Source organism: Protopterus annectens, chromosome 11.part0 (genome assembly GCF_019279795.1).
Source record: "Protopterus annectens isolate FY-2018-M chromosome 11.part0, PAN1.0, whole genome shotgun sequence".
Taxonomy (NCBI): domain Eukaryota; kingdom Metazoa; phylum Chordata; order Ceratodontiformes; family Protopteridae; genus Protopterus; species Protopterus annectens.
The window spans coordinates 1265835760-1265854253 of NC_056745.1; the positions used below are offsets into that span (position 1 = coordinate 1265835760).

The window sequence follows — 18494 nt, forward strand, 5'->3', positions numbered from 1 at the left end:
TCACACTTTGCCAAGGATAGAAGGAATGCCAAACCTGCCACCAAATCAATGGGCAGAGGCTCAAAAACAAATTACAGCTCTCATGGACATGAGAGCCATTCAACAGGTACATACACAGGAGCAAGGACAAGGATTTTACTCAAGACTCTTTCTAGTCCCCAGAAAGGACAAAGCCTGGAGACCCATTCTGGACCTTTCAGTTTTAAACACTTATCTGCAAGTACCCAAATTGAAGATGCTAACACTACAGCAGCTTCTTCCCTTGATGGGCAAGAAGGCTTGGCTAGTAACGTTGGATCTCAAGGAGGCATACCTGCATGTCCCTATCAGACAAAATTGCAGAAGATGCCTCCTTTTTATTGCAGGTTCAACTCCTTATCAATTCTCTGCACTGCCCTTTGGCTTATCTGCTGAGCCCAGGGTCTTCATAAAATGCCTGGCACCAGTAATTGCATACTACAGACAAAGAGGAATTCAAATATATCCATATCTGGATGACTGATTATTCAAGCAGAAAGCAAGGATATTCTTTTAAAGCATCTGGCGTTTGTCAAACACCTGTTAAGTTGCCTAGGGTACACAGTAAATGAAAAGAAATCAAAGCTAGTGCCCTCACAAAACATAATATTCCTGGGTTCCAGCTTAAATACAACGACCCAGATGGCTTATCTCACGCCAGACAAGCAAGAACAGCTGACTCAATACTTCAAAATGATGGCAACAAAGACCCAACTCCCTGCAAGAAAAAGTCTGCAGGCCTTGGGATTCATGGCATCTTGCATACTACTAATACCATTTGCAAAACTGCATATGAGGAAATTACAATGGTACCTGAAAAGCGTATGGACTCAGCACAGCCACAGCTTGGAAACAATAATACCACTCATTCCCTGCCTTCAACAGGAGTTTCTATGGTGGGCTCAGGCATGTCACCTCAACAAGGGTCAGCCTTTTACCTTACCCACAGCCAGGCAAACTATAACAACAGATGCATCGGATTATGCCTGGGGAGCACACATGGCAGGACAGTGCATTCAGGGCAAATGGTCTACAGATCAAAGGCATCTGCATATCAATCAAAAAGAAATGCTAGCTGTACAAAATGCCCCAACCGCTTTCAAGGACCTCCTACATCCAGGACAACTCCTACTATAGACGGACAACACCACAGTAATGTGGTACATAAACAAGCAAGGGGGCACACACTCCTACCCCCTATGCAGGCAAGCAGTGACCTTGTGGAACACAGCACTGACCTACCAAGTTCAACTACAAGCACAATTCCTGCCAGGAAAGAAAAACACATTGGCAGACGATCTAAGCAGAAACATCATGGATCCTCACCAGTGGAAACTAGATCCACAAGTATTTGCAATAACTCAAAAATGGGGGCGCCCAGACATAGATCTGTTTGCCAACCCCCAAAACTACCAACTTTGGAAATTTTGCACAAGGACATTCCACCCACTAGCTTGGAAAGTGGACGCCCTCTCATTCAGTTGGAAAACATTAACAGTGTACGCCTTTCCTCCACTGCCACTCCTAGCAAAGGTGCTGCTGAAAGCCAGATTAGAGAGGCCACAAATGATGCTCATTGCTCCAGACTGGCCACGCCAACACTGGTATCCAATACTAAGGAACATGGCTCACGGCCCACCATGGATTTTGCCTCAAATTCCTCACCTGCTCACTCAGCAAAACAATCGGGTTCTACACAGCCAGCTCAAGACTTTAAATCTGGCTGCATGGCAAATTAATAAAAATAAAAGCCAGAAGTATGAAGCTGAATGCCAAAACGCTACCACGAAGTATAAAATCCAAAAACAAAGTTTTATTAGCGCTTTCGGAAGAAATAGTATCCTTCCTTCATCAGACAAATCAGTAACTAATACAACGTTCCTTAAATAAACTATTAATTGATCATGTGTTCAATTAACCCATTAAATGGTTAATTAATATTCATTCATTCTTCTCATTACTTTACAATGTCAGAATAATACAAACACATATTCCCAAGTATTATTGCAATTCTGAAATATAAAATATAAAATATAAAAATATAAAATACCCTTCTGAAGTCCCTCCTAAGAGACTCTGCAAGAGGAAGCATTTGCATTCCCCAGATGAGTCAGTCACCTCGGACACAGACTTCAGTGAGTTGGAAGGGTCCCCATGGTCGCCCTCTGAGGATGTCTCTTTCACAGACATCCTAGAAATCCTTAAGGAGAGAGGCGGCTGGAAGCCCATCAACCCTTCTGATGAGGAGTCTGTTTTCCTGAAGGTCTTTGGGTGTCACCCTTCAGCCACTTGGGTGTCTCCGCCTTTCAACGAACTTATGGAACTAGTTATTTGAAAGGCGTGGGAGTCTCCAGATGCAGTGGAGCCAGTCCCTAGGAGGCCAAATAAGTACATCACAGCTCCTTCACATAAAGGCTTCATGACCAAGGGTGTCCCTATAGATGCTATGGTGATGGCAGCAGCCACCAAAAAGGAACTTTCTGAAACATCCTCATCTGTCAATCCACCCAGCAAGGAGTCTTGTACGATGGACAGATACGGGAAGTGCATGTTCGCTTCAGTGACTTTTGCACTCCAATTGCTGAACTATGTGATGCATTTTACAAGGCTACAAAGAGATCTCCTAAAGGAGCTAGGAGATGCTCTCCAAGGTACAGTAGCTGCAGGGGTAGCAGACAAAGTTTCCTCTCATCTCTCCACCTTACATTCTGTGGTCTGCTCCTCCATGAGGCTCATTGCTTATGAAGCAGCTGGAGCGAGCAGAGCAGTGGGTTCAGGTATTTCCCTAAGGAGACATTCCTAGATGTACTTGTGCGACTTTGCGGAATCTTTGAAGTCTTCCTTTACTAATGCCCCATTTGAGGGCTCATCCTTGTTGGTGCAAAAAGATAAGGAGATGCTAACCAGGTGTGAACAAGAAGGAAAACCTCTGTCTGCCATAGGAGTCCATTTTTCTGTACCTTCTAGACCTTATCCAAAAGGCCAGAAAGGGGGGGAGATGTGGTTCTGTAAATCCCAGAGAGTTTTTCAGGAAACGTGTGGTGACTCTTCCCCTAGGGACAGAGGAGGAAGTACAAATGGAAGATGCCGGCTATACAGCAGAGGGGGTCTGCAAAACCAGGGCGACAGAGATTCTTTCCGAGGTAAGCACTTTCAGCACTCCTGAAGTGAGGCCCATCTGTCCAACTCTGGAGGCAGTTGGGGGTCGTTTATCTTTGTACCTACAAGCCTGGCTGGAAACTACAAAAGACAAGTGGGTACAAGGTATTGTATCTAGAGGATACTTCATACCATTTTCTCTTCCTGTCCCAAACATAAAGAAAATCCCAGGTATTCCACCCAGTCAGAGGGATCAAGTAACTCTAGAAATTCAAAAGTTGCTAGACAAAAGAGTCGCCCAAATAGTCCCCAGAGACAAAGTAGGATCCAGACTTACTCAAGATTCTTTTTAGTGCCAAAAAGAACAGGAGACTGGAGATCAATTTTGGATCTCAGCACATTAAACGAATCAGTAAAAAAGACCAAGTTCCAGATGGTAACACTGCAGTCGAATCTTCCATTTTTGGGAAAAGACAATTGAATGGGCTCTGTAGACCTCCAGGATGTGTACTACCACATAAGGATAAGTAGGCCATCCGGGAGTCATCTGTGCTTCCGTTTGGGAGCCAGTCATTACCAGTTTCGAGCTCTGCCCTTTGGTCTCACTACAGTCCCCAGAGTGCTCACCAAGTGCATAGCAGTAGTCACTCACCTGAGATATCTAGGATTCCAAGTGCTTCCATATCTAGACGACTGCCTCCTAACTGCCGCCACCAAGCATTTACTAGTAGAATCAAGAGATACCTCTTCCTCCCTCTCTCTCTCTGCTCTCATCTGGGAATCGCAGTAAATTACAAAAAATCTGCCTTGTTGCCATCGTAGCACATCGTGTTTATAGGAGCAGATCTAGATACAATAAACAGGAAGGCAAAACTTCTAGAGAAAGTTTTCTAGTTCTGAGACAGCAAGTCTCCAACCTTCTCTTCAAAACAAAAGGATAGGCAAAAACAGTCTTGAAAGTCATGGGCAACATGGCATCTGCGATAAGTTTAGTTCCACCTGCACACATGCACATGAGAATTTTACAGTGGCTTCTATTCACCCAGTGGTCATTACAAGAACTACCCATGTCTCACCAAATTCTGTTGAGTCCTGCAAGAAGGACCTTCACTGGTGGCTTTACTCCAGTCACATAACATCAGGTCAGCTATTTCTTCCACCTCAGCCAGTGGCTACAGTGACCACAGACACCTCCCAGATAGGGTGGAGGTGGCATTATCTTGGCAGGACAGCTCAGGGCACTTGACAGGATCATGAGGCCCACTTGCACATCAGTATCCTAAAGATGAGGGTGGTGCTTATGACGTTGCAGGCACTCCAGGACTCTCTTCCACTGGGAACAATAGCAATTCAGACAGACCAACATCTCAGTTGTATGGTACGTAAACAAACAAGGAGGGACCAGGTCTTACCCGCTTTGTTGAGAGGCCCTCAGATTATGGCAATAGGCGATCTCCTCCCAAAGCTTTCTAATAGCAACTCACATCCCAGGGAGATCCGATGTGATAGCAGACAAACTCAGCAGAGCGATTCTCATGCCTCATGAGTGGTCCCTAAAACAAGAAATAGCGGAAAGAATCTTCTGCAAATGGGGCCAGCCTTGCTGTCGCCTTTTTGTGCCGCTTCCATGAATGCCAAATGCATCAGCTATCTTGCCCTGATCCCCCTTCCGGTGGGAGTCTCCAAGGGATGCAATTGTACACGATTGGCCCCGGGACGTCTTTATGCCTTTCCTCCCTTTCCACCAATACCCAAGGCCCTCCAGAAAGCCAACTTGTTGGGAAGCAATCTAATTCTCATTGCCCCATATTGGCCTAGTTAAATTTGGTTCCCCTTCCTTTGGCCTCATCTTTAGGAGGAGCTGTGGGTTTTGGACCCAGTTCCAGACCTTCTGGCTCACACGTCCAGAATGTGCTCCCCCCTTGTCTTCGAACCCTCAAATTGACAGCTTGGCTCCTCCAATTCCAAATATAGCCAGACTTTTTAACCTCCCTCATTTAGTCAAGCATATCTTGATCTTTTCTCATAAAGCTTCAACAAGAAAATTATATATCAGTACATGGAAGAGCTTTTCTTCCTGGGCTCTGACAAGACACATTGATTCCCTTCTCTGGTCCTATAAGTTCTATCCTTGAATTTCTGGCAAAACTATTTAATGAAGGAGCAGCTGCAGTGACCATTCGTGTGCAGCTAGCAGCAATATCTAATTTCCATATAAGTGATTTCGCCCCTAACTTGATGTCCCACAACATAGGCAAAGCCTTCCTGAAGGGTACTAATTTAAGACCACCCATGAAAACACCCCTACCACCATGGTACCTAAACTTTTGTTCTGTCCTGCTTGACCCCCCCCCCCCCTTTGAACTTGCGTCATCGTGTGATCTAAGATTTTTAATGTGGAAGGCAGGTATGTTGATTACCGTCACTTCAGCCAGAAGAGTTTCAGTGCTGCAAGCTTTATCGCTCAAGCCACCATATATGCTTTTTCATAAAGACAGAGTATCCCTTTGAACAAACCCATCCTTCCTGCCAAAAGTATGTTCAGAATCTAACCTAAATCAGTCCATAGAGTTGCCAGTTTTCTTTCAAAATCATGGCAACAAGGCTGAATATAATCTTCACCATTTGGATGTTCATAGGCAATTGCTTCTACTTGCATAGAAAAGGACTTCAGGAAACCGATCGGTTATTTGTGTCATTTTCAGAAGAAAGAAAGGTGCCCCTATATCTAAGGTCACTCGTCCAAAATGGCTCTCAGATTGTATCATTTTTATATATAAATCCAATAACAAGATTCTTCCCTTTAAAGTCAAAGCCCATTCGACGAGAGCCATGGCAACCTCTTCTGCTTTTAGAGCTAGACTACCACTTGATAGCATTTGTGCTGCTGCGACTTGGGCAACGCCTCATACCTTTATCCCTCATTGCAAAGTAGATATGGCCTCCAGGGACAGGACCTCCTTTGGTTCCACTGTCTTAAAGAATGTACTCCCGTGAGCCACCCAGGAAATATGGTGCTAGGGACGCTGTCCCAACCACTAAGAATGAAGGCGAGATAGGGCAGCCATAAAGAAGTTGTGTACTCACCATAACGTTCCATTATTGTTGTCCATCTCGCCTTCATTCTTACATTTCCCCCTCATTCCCCCTACCTATGGCCTCTGGAGGACAAAAGAGGGCAAAGGGGTTCTTTCTCTAGCAAGTGCGTCTCTGACCTTCTTCATTGTCTTCATAATGGGTATTGATGGTACCTTAGGTTCCTAATGTTCTCAGCAAACAAGATCTGGGGAGCTTCACTTGAGCATGATGGGATAGGGATACAGCCACGATCCAGTGGAAGTCCTCGAGCTTTAGTATGCAGCCGAGTTGGAACCGAGAATCTGTTCCGAACACAACCAACCAGTAAGAATGAAGGTGAGATGGACAACAAACATGGAACGTTATGGTGATTACATAGCTTTTTTTTCTGCCTTCATTCAGAAGTGCTGCTATCAATGACCATTCCACCAGGTGTGTAGATAATTCTACTGCATGCTTCAGGAATGTCATGTCCATCTGTTTATTGGTCCATACATTGACCGAGCATTATTGCTTAGACTATGATTCCAGAAGTCTTACTTTATCTGGCACCTTACTGCCCCCGGACTCTGCGTTCCTATCCTTACCTCTTAACTTTCATGTGACCATGACCCTCCTGGTATGATTAAATTTCAGTACTTGAGATTCTTCTCCAGTACTTAAAGCTATAAAGCGTCTTCATAGTCAGATACAACAGAGTGTGTACAGTATCAGCTGATCAGTGAAAAGGCTTTTGACAATAGGTGCCCCTCTTGTCATTCCCTTGTGTTTGAATGACCTCTCTGTTCACTGTGTAGGGCTGGATCTTTCTCTAATTTGTGAATTATCTCATTTTTACAGTCTCATACTTTTTGCCTTTCAAGCTGTGCTCCCTCACCTCCAAGAGGTTGAACTAGGGAATACGTTGACTGGGGTTGCATCTTCCTTACAGGATATGATGTTCTAGCAGGCAGCTTCCATAAGCATTTGATAAAAGTTTTGAAGTTTACTGAGCTCAGGCTACAAGAAGAGGGGATCACATTTACTAACCATTGCAGTGGGCCTTCTTGAAGGTCAGCTAGTGCAGTGGAATACCTATCTGTTACTTCCTTGTATGCAGAACCTCTCTGTTTAGACCATATACAGATATGTTTTTCTTTTCAACGTGATTATTAGGATGCTGCAGTCACTCTCTGGAAAGTTCAAGTTGATTGAAAGTACAATACACCTAAAAGCAGTTGTACTCATAATTGCTGCTATACATGTTCCAGAGTTTCACAAAGCTACTGATGCCTTTTCCTGTTATGATATAGATGGTAGAATTTATGGCCAGGAGTACTCATTTTCTTTGCTTTTGGTTATGTGGACCTAGAGTGTAGTGAGAATGTATTGAGGCAGTTGACAATTTATCAAGATTACCTTTACAATTTGTTAGTCATTTAATTTTGTTGACTAGAGTCTTGTGCAGTGAATAATTTGGACAGTGCATTGACTCAAGAGATTTTATGTGAACATACAGATGTTCTTAAAACATAGTTTTGTTTGTATCCTAGAATCTAAAACATTGGCAGCAGAAGAAAAGAAACCTAAATCCTTGAAGAAGTCCAAAAGGAAAGCGAGACTTATCATAAGGAACCTTAGCTTTAAAGTAAGCATTTCTGAATGTTTATTTCATTAATGAAACACAGTTTATATGGGAGAATGACACTTAACTTGTGAATTAATGTTTTGGTTGGTAAAGAGAATATTTGTGATTAATGGCTCATCAGAAATTGCCTCGTTTCACTCCTCAGCTCGTATGAGGTAGCATAGACTAGGCAGTGTGCTAACTGCAACCACTGTAAGTGACATTTACAATTTGCCCTCTTCCTGATTTCTTATTTCTTTGCATGTTTGTCACACTTAAATATTTCAGATCATCAAACAAATTTAAATATTAGACAAAGATAACCCAAGTAAACACAAAATGCAGTTTTTAAGTGATGATTTTATTTATTAAAAAAAAAAAACTATCCAAACCTACATGGTCCTATGTGAAAAAGTAATTGCCCCCCTTGTTAAATCATGAAGTAACTGTGGTTAATCAAATTTTTTGGGAAAGCTGGGTTCAAATTCACTAGCCACACCCAGGCCTGATTACTGCCAGACCTGTTGAATCAAGTAGGCCAAAAGATCCCAAAAAGGAAGACGTCATGCTGCGATCTAAAGAAATTCCGGAACAGATGAGGAAGCAAAAGTAATTGACATTGATCAGTCTGGAAAAGGTTACAAAGCCATTTCTAAAGCTTTGGGACTCCAGTGAACCACGGTGAGAGCCATTATCCACAAATGGAGAAAACATGGAACAGTGGTGAACCTTCCCAGGAGTGGCCGGCCTACAAAAATTACCCCAAGAGTGCAGCGACGACTCATTCAAGAGGTCACAAAAGAACCCAGAAAAACATCTAGAGAACTGCAGGCCTCACTTGCCTCAGTTAAGGTCAGTGTTCATGACTCAACCTTAAGAAAGAGACTAGGCAGAAATTACATGCATGGCAGAGTTCCAAGGCGAAAACCACTGTTGACCAAAAAGAACATAAAGGCTCGTCTCACTTTTGCCAAAAAACATCTTGATGATCCCCAAGACTTTTGGGAAAATATTCTGTGGACTGACGAAACAAAGGTTGAACTTTTTGGGAGGTGTGCGTCCCGTTACATCTGGCGTAAAAGTAACACAGCATTTCAGAAAAAGAGCATCATGCCAACAGTCAAAGATGGTGGTGGTAGTATGATGGTATGGGACTACTTTGCTGCTTCTGGACCTGCACGACTTGTTGTGATTGATGGAACCATGACGTTTGCTGTCTACCAAAAAATCCTGAAGGAGAATGTCCGGCCATCAGTTCGTGACATCAAGCTGAAGCATACTTGGGTTCTGCAGCAGGAGAATGATCCAAAACACACCAGTAAGTCCACCTCTGAATGGCTTAAAAAGAAACAAAATGAAGGTTTTGGAGTGGCCTAGTCTAAGTCCAGACTTGAATCCAATTGAGATGCTGTGGCATGACCTTAAAAAGACGGTTCATGGAAACCCGCCAGTATGGCTGAATTAAAACAATTCTGCAAATAAGGGTGGCCCAAAATTCCTCAACAGCGATGTGAAAGACTCATTGCCAGTTATCGCAAATGCTTGATTGGCAACAACTGCAGTTACTAGGTTTAGGGGCCAATTACTTTCTCACATAGGGCCATGTAGGTTTGGATATTTTTTTCCTTAATAAATAAAATTATCACTTAAAACTGCATTTTGTGTTTACTTGAGTTATCTTTGTCTAAAATTTGTATTTGTTTGATGACCTGAAACAAGTGTGACAAACATGCAAAAAAATAAGAAATCAGGAAGGGGGCAAATACTTTTTCATTGCACTGTATTAGTACGTATCGTTCATGTTCTCAAGACAAGTACTGCTGCTGCCACTGCTATTATTCTTGAACCTCATCTCATGTTCTTTCACCAGTTTTTGTCTGTGCAAGATGTTGGCCAGAACTGTGGTTCCACCACAAGTTTGGACAATGAGGAGACTGCATTGACAGTAGTAGACTTCAGAGCTTTGCTCACTTAAGTGAATCGTATGAGTTACTTGACTGAGTTAATTGATTACATTCAATCTTTAGTTTCTGACATTTGCCCTTACTGTACCTTGGCTTAAGACTTTGGAGTGACTATTAAGGATATATATAGCTTAAGTCTGGCTTATAGACCAATTAAGTGCCCTAGTCTAGTTTTCCATTGCATATGCTTTATCTTTGCTGGTATCCGGGATTCCAGAGGGCCTAGTTTTTGAAAGTTTTCTGCTCCACAGTAAACCAACCACAGTTTCTAGTATGCTGTTGTGTGCTTCATTTTCCGCTCTGATACTTTGTGTTGTGATTTGCATGCACTCTGTTTCAAGATGTTGTTACTATAGTATATGTACAAAAACAAGAGTCCCAGCTAATTTTTCTTTTCGGCCTGGACTTTGTGAGCTATGTAATGTAGCACTGCTTATTGTATAGTCCAACTCTCATGCTGCCATATACTGACGACCCTCGATCAGAATTATTTTGCTTAACATAGATTTGAATGAAAACAAAACCTACTTATCAGCTGTGAGACTGCACTACAGTGGGGAATGGGCAAATTCCCCTGTCTGAACTGTACAGTGATCTCGTGCGTCCAAATACCAGCAACTTTGGAAAAGTTCATTTTCAAACATCGAGATGATATTTCAAGAGCTCAAACTCTTGAGATTTCAAACACTTGAGGGTATTCTATACATACATATATATATATATATATATATATGTATGTGTGTGTCTACATTGTGTGTGTGTATGTACAATGGATATAAAAAGTGTACACACCCTGTTAAAATGACAGGTTTTTGTGATATAAAAAAATGAGACCACATTAAATAATTTCAAAACTTTTCCCTTTAATGTGACCTATAACCTGTACAATTCAGTTGCATAACAAACAAATTTGTTAGGGGAAAAATATAAAAAAATAAAAAACATACAATAAGCTGGTTGCATAAGTGTGCACACCCTTAAACTAATACTTTGTTGAAGCACCTTTTCATTTAATTACAGCATTCAGTCTTCTTGGGTACACACCTGCCATTAATTAAAGAGACTCTGATTAATCCCAAATAAAGTTCAGCTGTCCTAGTAGGATTTTCCTGTCATTTACTCAGTTGCCTGATACAGCAAAAGTCATGGTTCGCAGAGAGCTTACAAGGCATCAAAGGAATCTCATTGTTGAAAGGTATCAGTCAGGAGAATGGTACAAACAAAATTTCCACAGCATTGGATATACCATGGAACATAGTGAAGACAGTCATCAAAAAGTGGAGAAAATATGGGACAACAGTGATGCAAAGAACTGGACGTCCCTCCAAAATTTATGAATATACAAGACAAAAACTGGTCAGGGGGGCTCCCAAGAGACTTACAGCAACACTGAAGGCGCTGCAGGAATTTCTGGTGAGCACCATTTGTGTACTGCATGTAACAACAATCTTCCGTATTCTCCATATCTCTGGACTATGGGGTAGGGTTGCAAGACCCTTTTCTTACACAGAAAGACATCCAGGCCCAGCTAAAATTTGCAAAACAACACGTTGTCTGCCAAAAGCATATGGGAAAATGTGTTATGGTCTGATGAGACCAAAGTTGAACATTTTGGCCAAAATTCCAAAAGGTTAGTGTGGCACAAAAACAACACTTAGCATCACCAAAAGAACAACTTCCCCATGGTGAAGCATGGTGGTGGCAGTATCATGGTTTGGGGTTGCTTTTCTTCAGCTGGAACTGGGGCTTAAGTCAAGGTGGAGGGAATTATGAACAGTTCCAAATCCCAGTCACTTTTGGCCCAAAACCTTTAAGCGTCTGCTAGAAAGCTGGAGATGAAGAGGAATTTCTCCTTTCAAGACAGTGACCCCAAGTATACCTCCAAATCGACAAAAGAATGGCTTCACCAGAAGAAAATTAAAGTTTTGGAATGGTGCAGCCAGAGCCCAGACCTAAAGAACTGTGTGCACAAGAGATGTCCTCGCAATCTTGACAGATTTGGAGCACTTTTGCAAGGAAGAGTGGGCAAATATTGCCAAGTCAAGATGTGCCATGCTGATAGACTCCTACCCAAGAAGACTGAATGTTGTAATTAAAAATTAAATCAAAAGGTGCTTCAACAAAGTGTTAGTTTAAGGATCTGCATACTTATCCAACCAGCTTATTGTATATTTATATTTTTTCTCCTACCTGATTTGTTTTTCAATTGAATTGTACAGTTTATAGGTCATATTAAAGGTGGGAAAAGTTTTGACGTGATTTTATTGTGGTCTCATTTTTGATATCACAAAAAAACTGGCATTTTAACAGGGAGTGCACATTTTTTACATCCACTGTATATGTATATATATGTGTGTGTATGTTTGATATATAATGTAACATGTGTTTGTGTGTGTGTGTGTGTATATATATATATATATATATATATATATATATATATATATATATAATGTGTATATATATATATATATATATATATATATATATATATATATAGGTTCATAGGTTTATACTAGGCTATCTGCCCTAAGGCATTTATAAGCCTAGCCCAAATTATTGTGGCTTACGCCACCCTTATATGAAAAAATACTGTGCCCATTAGTTTGTTGTGCCTCTGTCCAGCAGTGACACAGAGATGATTCCTGGGGTAAACCTACGATCTCCCATCCACAGGTCTAGATTTCTCTTGAACAGAGTCAGTGAGGTGCTCTGCCTCACATGGACCGGGATTTTATTCCACAGCATAGGGAGTCTCTGAGTGATAAATCTATCCCTCCAGCACGTCCTATTTATATCCGTGCTAAGGTTTAAGTCACTTGCTCTAAGCGGTTTTGGTGGATTTGGATTTTTGAGGTGGAGCATGTCCATTAATTCGGGTTGGACATGGCCTTGTATGTCAGGCACATGTCACCTCTGAGCAGGCGGTATCACGACTGAATAGAGCTGGAGTTTCTTCAATCTGGCAGCATATGACAGATTTTGGAGTCCCTTTATCCTTTTGGTGAGGAACTTTGGGGTCTCTCCAATTGCTGCAGATGTCGGGTGAGATACATCCCGAATGGGGCATTGTACTCGATCATTGGTCTGATAAGTGAAGAGTACAGGGGAACAATGACCTCACTAGATCTGGATGTGAATCCCTTCATGATCAGGTGGGCAATGTAGAAGGTCTTTCTAACCACTTTAGCAATGTGAGTGTCAAAAGAAAGGCCACTGTCAACCTGGGTCCCCAGGTCCCTGATAACCTCTTCTGTGCTTAGTGGATTGCCATTATGTGCTTGTTACAAAAGTCATGGTTCGAGAGAGCTTACAAGGCATCAAAGGAATCTCATTGTTGAAAGGGTATCAGTCAGAGAATGGTACAAACAAATTTCCACAGCATTGGATATACCATGGAACATAGTGAAGACAATAACAAAAGTGGGAGGAAAATATGGACAACAGTGATGCAGAACTGGACGCCCTCCAAAATTTATGAATATACAAGACAAAAACTGGTCAGGCTCTAAGAGACTTACAGCAACACTGAAGGCGCTTGCAGGAATTTCTAAGAGCACCATTTTGTGTACTGCATGTAACAACAATCTTCCGTATTCTCCATATTCTGACTATGGGCAGGGGTTGCAAGACCTTTCTTACACAGAAAGACATCCAGGCTCAGCTAAAATTTGTAAAACAACACGCTATTCGCCAAAGTATATGGAAAATGTGTTATGGTCTGATGAGACCAAAGTTGAACATTTTGGCCAAAATTCCAAAAAGGTTAGTGTGGCACAAACAACACTTAGCATCACCAAAGAACAACTTCCCCATGGTGAAGCATGGTGGTGGCAGTATCATGGTTTGGGGGTTGCTTTCTTCAGCTGAACTGGGGCTTAAGTCAATCTGCAGGGAATTATGAGCAGTTTCAAATCCCAGTCACTTTGGCCCAAACCTTTAAGCGCCTGTTGAAAGCCGAGATGAAGAGGAATTTCTCCTTTCAAGACAGTGACCCGAAGTATACCTCCAAATCGACAAAAGAATGGCTTCACCAGAAGAAAATTAAAGTTTTGGAATGGTGCAGCCAGAGCCCAGACCTAAAGGACTGTGTGCACAAGAGATGTCCTCGCAATCTTGACAGATTTGGAGCGCTTTTGCAAGGAAGAGTGGGCAAATATTGCCAAGTCAAGATGTGCCATGCTGATAGACTCCTACCCAAGAAGACTGAATGCTGTAATTAAAAATTAAAAAAATTAAATCAAAAGGTGCTTCAACAAAGTGTTAGTTTAAGGATCTGCATACTTATCCAACCAACTTATTGTATGTTTATATTTTTTCTCCTACCAGATTTGTTTTTCAATTGAATTGTACAGTTTATAGGTCATATTAAAGGTGGGAAAAGTTTTGACGTGATTTTATTGTGGTCTCATTTTTGATATCACAAAAAAACTGGCATTTTAACAGGGAGTGTACATTTTTTACATCCACTGTATATGTATATATGTGTGTGTGTATGTTTGATATATAATGTAACATGTGTTTGTGTGTGTGTGTGTGTATATATATATATATATATGTATGTGTATATATATATATATATATATGTATATATATATATATATATATATATATATATATATATATATATGGTCTACTGACTGCATATTTCACTGAAAGTCAAATTAGTGTTCACTTTTCACTGAAAACTCAATTCACTGGAACACATTTCATTGAAAGTTATTTATGGCCTTTTCCCCACTGTAGTGCGACCCTGGAGTTAGTATATATAGTAAGAGGGGGTGTGGGGGACACTGCCCCCCACATATTGTAAATATTTTGAACTATACATGGATACTTGCAATTCCAATATAGTACTCTTTTCTGAACATAATATATACTTAAAGTATGTTGGGGGGCTATGCCCCCTACACCCCCGATGTGGAGGGCGGTGCCCCTCACCCCACCCCTTACTATATATACTAACTCCAGGGTTGCACTATAGTGGGGAAAAGGCCATATATAACTTTCAGTGAAATATGTTTCAGTGAATTGAGTTTTCACTGAATTGAGTTTTCAGTGATATGTGTTCAGTCATTTGAGTTTCAGTGAAATGTGCATTCAGTGAAATGTCCTAGACCTATAATATATATATATATATATATATATATATATATATATATATATATATATATATATATATATATATATATATATATATATAATGTTTGTGTATGTATATAGGTTCATAGGTGTTTCCTAAGCTAACGAGCACATGGGTCTTTTTAAGCCTAGCCATGCATCCCATATCTCTGACCAGTTCTGATACCCTGATAAGTGTAAGCAGGGTTTTGGGAAATGAACCATTTGCAGGTTGCCTGTGTCTATAAGAGACATAGGTGTCAAACCAGGGATGAATTTCCTGTTCCCTTTCCAATTATCCAAGTTGAATTTGGATTGGGTAGGAACTCTGCTTCACATGGATGGGGAGCCTTTTCCATAGATGGGGTAGTCTCTGGAATACATACCTCTCTGTCCAGCAGATCCTGTTTATATCACAGGCAAGGTTTAAGACCTTAGAACAGGTAATTGTGGTGCTGTTTGTTTTGTGGATATGCAGGGTCCATCATAGTGAGGTCTGACAATGCCCTGTATGCCAGGCATAGCTCTCCCCTCAAAAGCCTGTAGGAGACTGAACACAGGGATACATCCTCGAGGCAGCCTGCATAGGATATTTTAGTTACACCCTCTATTCTTTTAGTGAAGAACCTCTGTGGACATTTTAACTGTTAGATAATACCTGGTTAGGTACGTTCCAAAAGGGGCATTGTATTCTATGATAGGTCTGATGAATGCCGAATGCAGTGGAACAGTGACTTCCTTGGACTTGGATGCCATACCTTTGTTAATAAGTTGCGCAGCATAGAATGATTTCCTCACTACTGTAGGCACGTGATGGTCAAAGACTAGATTACTGTCCTATGTGTGTCCCTAAATTGCTGACTACTGGGTATACTCTAAGGGTGTGTATTCAATATGATAGTTACCAGAGATGGATGACATCCCAAAGGACACTATTATGCATTTCTTGGCATTTTGTTTTAGTCCATGACTCTGATGCCAGTTGTTTGTCTGTGTCAGCCCCTCCTGGAGAACATTTGTGTCAATGTGGGATTCAGTGACAGCTCCTAATTTGCAATCATCTGCAAATTTAGTCATCCAGAGACCACCGACATTGGGTGTGGCTTCAGAGAAGTAAACGCCAAAAAGGAGAGGTCTAAGGACTGATTCCTGAGGGACTCCACTTGTGAATGGCCTCTTTGTAGAGGTGGACTCCCCAATTCTAACTTCCTAGGTCCTGTCTGTGAGCCAGTTTGCTATCCAGCAGGTGACATATGAGTTTGTACATAACCTGTTGAGTTTGTCAACAATGCCTGAGTAGGGTATTGTGTCAAATTCCTTGGCCAGGTCGAAATAGGAAGTGTGAACCATTTTTCCCTCATCCATTGCTTTGGTTACCTTCTCAAAGAAGTTCACCAGGTTGAGTAGACATGATCTGTCCTTGACGAAACCAAACTCGATTGGGTCCAATGTCTGGAGGTGTACTACATCTCTGCTGATCATTTCCATGATTGTTCTTTTCATGGCCCATAAGACTAGTGAGACTTACGGGTCTGTAGATGGCCCACCTTTGTGCAGAGGGATGACTGTTGCTGTTCTCCATTCATTAGGCACGAAGCCTGTTGGGAAGCTGCAGTTAAATAGTAATTCCAGAGGCCCTGATAGGTCATGTTTCATGCTATTTAGAAGGTACCCAGTCTGGGCCCACTGATGCAGTGCTCTTGGTTTTAGAATGAGCATTAAGGACCTATTCCCTAGTGATAGTAGGGGATGTTATATTTTATGGTATTTTTTGTGTGAAGGTTGGGGGGGGGGGGAGTAAAGTTGGAGCTGAATTTATCAGCCAGGAGGTTTGCTAAATCTTCTGGCTCATTATAGGTGGCTCCATTTACAATAAGCTCTGCTCACAATCGTGTATTGCCTTTTGAGGTTGCCGACATACCTAACGAATGCTTTGTGGTTGTTCTTGGCCTGGGAGGCCTAACTTACCTCAGATTTGGCTTTGGTAGACTTTATTTGTTCTCTGAGATTTTTGTTTAGTTTGAGAGAGCTTTTATCCTGCTGGGTGCTGCACCTCCTAATTTTTGCCATTTTTTTTCCTTCTGTTATACAGCCTATTGATTTTGTGATTCCACCAGGATGGCTTGTTGTTTTTTCAGTTAGTTCTGCACTTCTTCCTGGTGAGTACAGCTGCCTTTATGCAACCATTAACATGCTTGTACAGGGTTTCTTTGAACAGTTCTGCATAGGCAGCAATGTTCTCAGGGTTTATGGGGCTTGAAATTTTGCCAGTTATCACTCAATAGCAGGAAGTTAGCCTTAGAGTAGTTCCTGAATATTCAAGGTTTAGCTGGGGATCCAGGTTTTATTTTACACAAAGGAGATAATTTTGTTGTCTGACTTTACCAGGGAAGACATTACAGTAGGGGGTGTGCCGCACTCTCTCATATTAATGAAGACCAGGTCCAGTTTGGTTGCACCCCTGGTCCAGGGAGTTTGTGTTTACAAAATGCAGGAATATCTATGCCTGGGCATTTGATGTCGTATAGGATTCCCAGTTAATAGCGAGGTAATTAAATTAAATAAAAAAAAATACAAAAGGCCAGCAGACTGTAGTATGTAAATGCTTTATTAAAGCATATATAAATAGAGCAGTAACAAACTGCTTCGGCCAAACAAATTAAGTAGCCTTCATCAGTGTTAATGAAAAGCCATTGAAGTTCATTGCCCTTATATACTACAAGGTAGAAACAAGATTCATGCTCATTGGTTGTTCATAAATTCTCATTGAGACCTGGTGGAAATAAACCACCCAACTTCCACTTCTGATAATTTTGTGCTTACCCACATTAGCCAATAAAAGAGGAGAGGGAAGGAGATACGTGGTCAAATTATTATAAGGGGCAGGCAACTAGAAAGACAGTTATGTTTAAGACCACAACAGCAACAGTGTGGCAGTGTGGGAAAGAAACTCACAAGAGACACAGCTGTGATCTTGTAAGTTTTAATATAGAATTAAAAGAAGAATACAAGTATTACACGGTGTAAAGAAAACAAATCACAATATAAAAATAGAGAAGGATAATAAAGTAATACAAAATACAAGAAATCAAAAGCAAACTAACCTTTTCCTTATACCAAGCTGTGGCAGTCTGGGTGAGCTTTTCCACTAAAGCTTTGAAATGTTTTAATCTGATGTTGCAAATCTTTATTCATTCCTTACTGATAGGACTTTGGTTCCATCCTCAGAACTGACACAGCCAATGTTCTTTGTGTTTCACTGTTGCAGTCATTACATTTGGGTAATCTGCTGGCAGGTTGCCCTCAGTCGGCCTGAATTCCAAAGTCTTGGGTCCCAAGGCCAGTTGCTGTCTCCTCTTCCATGACATCAGGTCGTCAGGGGTATAAAACAAGCAGCCGACGCCATTTTCTTTAGTCTTTCTTGCCGCGTGGTGCCCGAAGCAGAAGCTTTTCGCAAGTGCATGTCGGCCGACTCCTGAAATATTCGGGTTTGAGTTTCAGAACCAATGTCTTCACTAAAGCCAAGTACCCCGTTGGGGAAACTTTTTTCTTGCTCTATACCGATGTCAGAAAAAGTTAATAATTGTGTTACTTGTGAGAAGCAAATACCT

At 41.4% G+C, this 18494-nt stretch overlaps 1 protein-coding gene across 1 annotated transcript in view; it reads left to right on the forward strand.

Annotated features, from left to right (window-relative positions):
* Positions 1–18494, forward strand: part of RBM28 (RNA binding motif protein 28) — a 1154212-nt gene that overhangs the window by 125669 nt on the left and 1010049 nt on the right. Inside the window, exon 3 of the mRNA XM_044088621.1 lies at positions 7728–7822. Within this exon, the coding sequence (XP_043944556.1) occupies positions 7728–7822 (95 nt within the window). The remainder of the gene's footprint in view (positions 1–7727; positions 7823–18494) is intronic.